Below are 7,142 nucleotides of genomic sequence, written 5' to 3'. Positions count from 1 at the left end.
CCTTATACCTTCAGCCAAACGACCCCTTAAACTTTTGTGGGCAAATACCACCCCTCACGAAAAAATAAATTGGATGCTTACTATTCTAAAAGCCAACGTAAACGAGCTCCCTTTCATTCTCGAAAAGTCACAAAAACAAAGTGAAAATAGCAAAAGAAAATCATTTGACTTGCTTGATAACACATAGGGCTTAGCCCCTTACGCATGGACCACCCCAATTTCTTTTATCCTACACCACAATTTCAAATAATGATGCCTAATATTGCACGTCTCATGGCGCATTTTTGGGACCCCACTCTCCCTAGACAAAAATCTCACGAACCGAGGCTATCTCCAGTATTAAAATGCCAAAAATATCCTTTATATTGGTGATACATTCAAAATATCTTAACAATTTTAGTTTTCTTATTTTATCAAAAGTAAATACTTTTAATCTTTGTTAAATAATAGAGATTGTTAAATTCAGCAATAATTGTGAAAAGTAAGATTTATCATGAACTCATATTCTGATGAAATATTTGTAATTTTTACTATTTTTGATCTATTGCTGGCGACGGTACAATCTTTTGCGATGTTGTTTTTGCTTTTCTTAAAGTTATTATTGTGTTTGGTGCAATTTTTCATGTTGTATCTGAGGCTTGGCGTCAGAGTTTGTCAAATATTGCATAAATTAATGCTCACTTTTTATAATCCTTACATTTCAATTTATTTGTTTTACTTTCTTTTTTAGTCTGTTTAAAAAAAAAATATTTTTTTTGGCAACTCTTAAATTCCGACATGATATACTTAAAATCACAAGATTCATTTTTTTTTTGTTCACTTTCTTAAACCCTTATATCAAGTGAAAACCAGACAAATAAACTGAAACAAAGAGATTAAATTTTAAGGCATTAAATTACTACTCCCTTCGGTTCAAAATAATTGAAGTTTTAGACTTGAGCACATGGATTAAGAAATTCACCTACTCCTAAAAACTAAAAGGTGTATTGACTAAAATACCCTTAATGAAACGGGGCTCTAAAACTATAACAAGCATTAAATTTATTCATTGAATCAAGAATGTGTCAAGGGTAAATGTAAAAAAAGAATAAAATACCTTCTTGATATATTAAAATCTCAATTATTTTGGACCAAATTTTAGAGGCTAAATCCTCAATTATTTTGGACCAGAGGAAGTACGAAAGTTGGCCATGAGAATTATCACTTTTTCGGATTTGTTTTTTCATTTTATTTGAAAATCAGTGTTTGATCGTGAAATTTTATGTACAACTTGAAGTTATATTTGAAATCTGAAAAAAAACCTAAACCCTTATTTTCCTTTTTTTTTTTTCTTTTCACTTTCAGTACATTCAAATATTTTTTACAAAAGCTATAATCAAATACAATCCCCAACTTCAAAAATTAAAAATAAAGTTAAAAATATTTGGTTTCTATGACCAAACTTCTACTCCAGGTCACAAAATTCAAACTTCTTATGTATTTATTTTCTTAATCTCCGTGGCAGGTTAAAATTTTAGACAAACAAATTGAAACGGAGGGAGAATAAATTTGAAGGCATTTTTCGAAATTTATTTAAGGAATCATTTTGAATATACCCGAAATACAAATGACCATATTTGTCATTTCCTCTTCATAAAACAAATGTTGATAGTCACAACGACATCGTACTGAGGGCTCATCTCGTGCCAATAAATATCAGCTCATTACCGCACTACCCTCTCACTACTCTATTTTTCATCGCAATCGTAAATCTTGTAGATCTTCAATTCAATTCAACAGAAATGGCTAAAGATCCAGTTCGTGTTCTTGTTACTGGTGCCGCAGGTAATCTCCATCTCTTTTATTTTATTACTAATAACTTAAAGTTCTGTTTTGTTTTTATATTTTTTGGATAACTTACTTAGATCTGTTGTTTTAGTAGTGAAGTTTATTGGATTTAATCATAGATCTACTTGTTTACTGTTAATTGATTTGCGTCTATGTGATCTGAAATTATTTATAGATTTCTAATTAATCTGTTCTACAAAGAATGAAATCAGACATAGATTTCTAATTTCTCTTGATTATGATTTGTACCATTATTTATAGTTAAAGCTATAGAAAAAATGTATAGATAAGAGTTAAAAGTGTCTTCAAATTAATTTGACTCTCACACATAGTAATTACTAGTAACTAACGTCATATATGATGGGGGACAAGTAGTACTCTTATTTTGTTTGGTGTTGATTCATAAACTTGAGGTTGCCAAGCATGTTTGATTGATGTATTTGTTGTTTCACCAGTTAGTCTTAACCATGTTAAGTCGTGATTTTAATTACTTAATTATACTTTAAGATTAATCACTGTTTTTTTTTTTTTTTTTTTTGCTTTGATTTCTGATAAGAAATTCTGTTAAGTTGATTTACTGAAGCTTTTTCTTTTTCGAGAAACTTTGGTATATTCTTAAATTATCATTAAAATCAAACAGGTAAAAAATAAAAAAAAAGAGGACTACTTTAGGATTAAGGTTTAGTTGTCACTGATGGAGCGTGATTGGGTTTATGCATTTAATGCTTTTGATTCGGAAGTCAAGAACGAAAATGTAGTACTAACTACTATGATGTCATGTAGATTTGTGGTTTGGAAAAACTTCTCGTGTGTTAGTTAAGCTAGATACATATGAAGGTTGGCTTGTTAGGTACTTTTCGGAAATCTGTTTTCGAGGTTTTAAGATTTCTTTCCAAAGTTGGAAAAATTTAAGGTGCCGTTTGGCCATAAATACCAAAAACTTATTCACCTTTTTTGGAATTTTTGAAGTTGGAGTTGGAGTTGGAGTTGTGACTGGCCATAGTTTTTGAAATTGTAGTTTTTGGTGAAATGTAGTGTAAAAAAGTGAAAAAAGTAGAATTCTTTTGGAAAACAAGTTTTTCTTGTTTTTAGTATTCCGGAATACAACTCCGGAAAAAAGTGAATAATTTTTATGGCCAAACGCTAAAAGTAAAAAAAGTGAAAAAAATTTCCGGAAAAAAGTGAATAATTTTTATGGCCAAACGCCCACTAAGTGTGACACTAATTTCTTATTGGTTCCAAAATCGTGAGTTGGTTGTATGTTGTGTTAACAGGACACCACTTTTTGTTTTTCAGGACAAATTGGATATGCCTTGGTGCCGATGATTGCCAGGGGGGTGATGTTGGGTACAGATCAGCCTGTAATTCTCCACATGTTGGATATTCCACCTGCTGCAGAGGCACTGAATGGAGTGAAGATGGAATTGGTGGATGCTGCCTTCCCTCTTCTTAAGGGTTGGTGCCGTTGCTTCTCATAATTATAATGTCATGCCATTTCATCACTTGTTGAAAGTGAACTTGGGTTAACTGGTTTGTTCCGCTATGTATGTGTCAGGTGTTGTTGCCACAACTGATGCTGTTGAGGCATGCACTGGTGTTAATGTTGCTGTCATGGTTGGAGGTTTCCCCAGGAAAGAAGGCATGGAAAGAAAAGATGTCATGACAAAGAATGTTTCTATTTACAAGTCCCAGGCTTCTGCTCTCGAGAAGCATGCTGCTCCCAACTGCAAGGTCAGGCAAAGTCTATATATCTTTAAATCCTTTTAATTTTAGTTGTGTCTTGTAACTTGCACCTAGTGTTCAGCATTGCATGATATTTTTCCAGCTTTTGATCAGATTATTCTTCTTTTTGACTGTGGAGGTAATTGATTACTTAGCTGATAAAATACACAAGCTAAGTCAGTTAGAATAGTTATGAGATGTTTATTTCCTAATTTTAATGTCGCGGTACTTTGACAAGGCCCTTCTGCCGAAACTCTAATGTCTTTGTTATACATTGCCTTCTGTTTGTGTCAATGGAAACATAATTGAACCATTTTCAGGATTTCGATGTGCATGTTATGCACCTCCATTTCATTTGTGGTATTAAAGTTTTGCCTTGTGCTTCTTCCAGGTGTTGGTTGTTGCTAACCCTGCCAATACAAATGCATTGATCTTGAAAGAATTTGCACCATCCATTCCTGAGAAGAACATTACCTGTCTCACAAGGTTGGACCATAACAGGGCCCTTGGCCAAGTCTCAGAGAGACTGAGTGTCCAAGTGAGTGATGTTAAAAATGTCATCATTTGGGGAAACCACTCATCAACACAGTATCCTGATGTCAACCATGCAACAGTTAAGACACCAGCTGGAGATAAGCCAGTCCGTGAACTTGTGGGTGATGATGCATGGTATAATGAATCATTAACTTCTTGTGAATTGATTATGTATTTTGTTTTCTCGTTTTGCCGATTAACTGATAATTTTCACTCTCCGTATTTAGGTTGAACGGAGAGTTCATTGCTACCGTACAGCAGAGGGGTGCTGCCATTATCAAGGCTAGAAAGCTTTCTAGTGCCCTTTCCGCTGCTAGTTCTGCTTGTGATCACATACGTGACTGGGTCCTTGGAACTCCAGAGGTAGATCTCTTGACTTGGGGCCTTGTTGTATTAATATAAAACAAAGGAAATAGTATATGCATATTGCTGGTAGATGGAAATTGGAAGGAGTTCTTATCTCAATTTTTTTTTCCTAACCAAATGTTACAGGGAACTTTTGTTTCTATGGGTGTTTACTCTGATGGGTCATACAATGTCCCAGCTGGGCTTATCTATTCCTTCCCAGTTACATGCAAAAATGGAGAATGGTCCATTGTTCAAGGTTAGTAAATCTATTTAGTCGCATTCAGTTGTTGTCATTGTTTTTAATCATTTATTTATACTGTGCCATGTTAGGCTCCTATTATGTTATTGTTTTCAGGCAGTTCCTCTTTGGCATTTGAGGAAAATATTTCTATTTTGGACCTTTTTTGCCTTTTGGATTTTCGTTAGAAAAAACCATTTCTCCGTACGGCTTTAGAAAAGATGCCAACACTTTACTGAGTTTTAGCTTTAGATATTGGTTATCAAAAAAGAGTTTTAGAAGATGTTACCTAATGCTTTATCTGGAAGTTCCCATCCAAAAAATTATCTGAAAATTTTTGCTCTCCCAATATAGTGCAAGTTTAATCTCGCAATTCAGATATCACTCATATGTTTTCGAAAATTTGAGCCGTTCCTTATGTCTTTGATTTGGGTCCTTTTTGATGTTTTATCATGTTGTATCTCTCTTCTCTATCTTTTATTAGTATATTATTTTGTTAGTGTTGGACCTTGGCCAGAAGGTTCCTCATTAGCAGTGTTTTGTTCCTCCCTTGGTGGTTCTAGAAATTGTATGAGTTGCCTGTCAACAGAGTTGTAAGTACTTTTCTTGTTGTTCGTGTGGCCAGGTCTTCCAATTGATGAGTTCTCAAGAAAGAAGTTGGACTTGACAGCTGAGGAACTATCAGAGGAAAAAGCATTGGCATACTCCTGCCTTAATTAAATTGCCTTTTCAACATAATGAGTATTTGGCAATAGAAGTGGCTTCAGTTTTGAATAAGGCCATTTGAATACTGCTTCCTCAGTTGTTTGCTCTTTATTGTACCCTGTTTTATGCAATGTTCGAGAACTGATGTATTTTGCTAATAATTAGCATCTTTTGTTGGTCCTTGGATGATAATTTTCCATCATGAGTGAGCTTTTGTTCTTGCCCACCAATTTGGCTACTTATTTTGTGGAGGTAGTTCTTGTCTTTGAATGTCTTAAAATGCATATCCCCTATGAAATTTCCCATGATGTCTGGTGTGGTCTATATTATACTTCAAACAAGCACGAAACTGTATAAGACAACTTAGAATAGTTCAAATTCTGCAGCAGAGAAGCCTTGTCGAATAATGGTTTCTCCCAACTCATAACTCTTTTGATACTTGAATCATTCAGGCCCAACCTGAAACATATAATTGTAATGGAAGTAAACCCGTCAACCGGTCCGGCTTTACCGGTAACTGAATCGGTAAAACCGGTTAACTGGTTCCGGTTAACCATTTATTTTGTACTGGTTGGGTTTCAATTTTTTTGAAATCGGAATAGGTTAAACCGGTAAAACGGTAATTTTTTTTTTGTAGCCGTTGCGGATTGGGCCCAAATTGGACCGTTGGGCAACGGTCCATTTGCAAAAATGGCCGTTGCCAAACGGTCCCCAACTCTTCCCCCCCCTCCCCCCCTCAATTTTTTTTTAACACTTTAACCCATCCCCCACCCTTATATAAACCCCTCTTTATTTTCATTTTAATCCACACCAATTCACTCTTCTCTTTCTCTCAAATCTCAATCTCTCAATTATAGTTATTTGCAACAATTAATCACTTTAAATTTCTCTCAAATAAATATTATAAAGTCTTATTATAGTTTCAATTATTAATTTTGTAATTATAATATTATTGGTGGAGTTGGTGATTTTGCAACAATCCGAAGTAGCTTTGGTGGATTTGCAATTATAGCCGCCTTCACTTTGCTGGAAATTAGTCCGGTAATTTGGTACCTTCGTTTCAACTCTATTTTTATTTTTCGCAATTTAATTCTAGCAATTTAATTTGTTGCAATTCATTTTCTTGTGATTTATTTGAGTGTGATTTAAATTAATTTTATTTAATAATGGCGAAGAGATTTAGACGTGGTGCCGGTAGTAGTGGTATTGTTAGGCGTGGGCTTAATGAGGAAACATTTGTGGAAGAAACACCTAATTTAGGTATTGATATTGGTGGAAATAATCCACTTTTAGGTCATGAGGCAATGCAACAACATTATACCGATACTTTTAATGAAATTGATGATGATGATGAAACACAACCCCCCGAAAATCCCATAGGAGATACATGTCCTGCACAATCACATACACAAGACAAACCGCCTAGAACTCGTAAGTCAACCGCTAAAATTTGAAAATTTATGACTAAGGATAGAGAAAGCCAAACAGCTAAATGTATTCTATGTGGACAAATATTTATTTTTAAGCAAGAAACTAGTAAGGATGGTGGAACGGATACACTAAATGGTCATATGAGAAAGAAACATATGGATGTTTGGGGAGAGCAAACGGGTTCAAATGTGGGAGGTATTCAGGGGCATTTTATTAAAAGAGACTTTTGAGTTACTTATTTAAGAATTTAGGACTCAAGTTCTAAAAATTAGGTAAAAGGGACTCTATCCCCCTAAGTTTTTTTAATTTACATAAAAACCCCTATTTTTTTTTTAAT

At 34.2% G+C, this 7,142-nt stretch overlaps 1 protein-coding gene across 1 annotated transcript; it reads left to right on the top strand.

Moving 5' to 3' along the window:
- The first annotated feature begins 1,666 nt into the window (after nt 1–1,666).
- LOC132609046 (malate dehydrogenase) lies at nt 1,667–5,604 on the top strand. The gene is made up of 7 exons (XM_060322869.1): nt 1,667–1,824; nt 3,124–3,282; nt 3,383–3,558; nt 3,941–4,218; nt 4,311–4,446; nt 4,576–4,687; nt 5,295–5,604. The coding sequence occupies exons 1-7, from the start codon at nt 1,782–1,784 to the stop codon at nt 5,387–5,389; spliced, it is 999 nt and encodes a 332-aa protein (XP_060178852.1). The 5' UTR covers nt 1,667–1,781; the 3' UTR covers nt 5,390–5,604.
- Nucleotides 5,605–7,142: the final 1,538 nt, after the last annotated feature.

The sequence above is a fragment of the Lycium barbarum genome, chromosome 9, assembly GCF_019175385.1.
Source record: "Lycium barbarum isolate Lr01 chromosome 9, ASM1917538v2, whole genome shotgun sequence".
NCBI classification, from domain to species: domain Eukaryota; kingdom Viridiplantae; phylum Streptophyta; class Magnoliopsida; order Solanales; family Solanaceae; genus Lycium; species Lycium barbarum.
This window is presented reverse-complemented; position numbering and strand designations above follow the sequence as displayed.

Bases quoted from the DNA above. Each gene is read 5' to 3' on its own strand.
- LOC132609046 (XM_060322869.1), top strand. From the start codon at position 1,782: ATGGCTAAAGATCCAGTTCGTGTTCTTGTTACTGGTGCCGCAG. The intron at 3,283-3,382 runs GTTGGTGCCGTT...TGTATGTGTCAG, and splicing joins TGCCTTCCCTCTTCTTAAGG to GTGTTGTTGCCACAACTGAT. The intron at 3,559-3,940 runs GTCAGGCAAAGT...TGCTTCTTCCAG, and splicing joins ATGCTGCTCCCAACTGCAAG to GTGTTGGTTGTTGCTAACCC.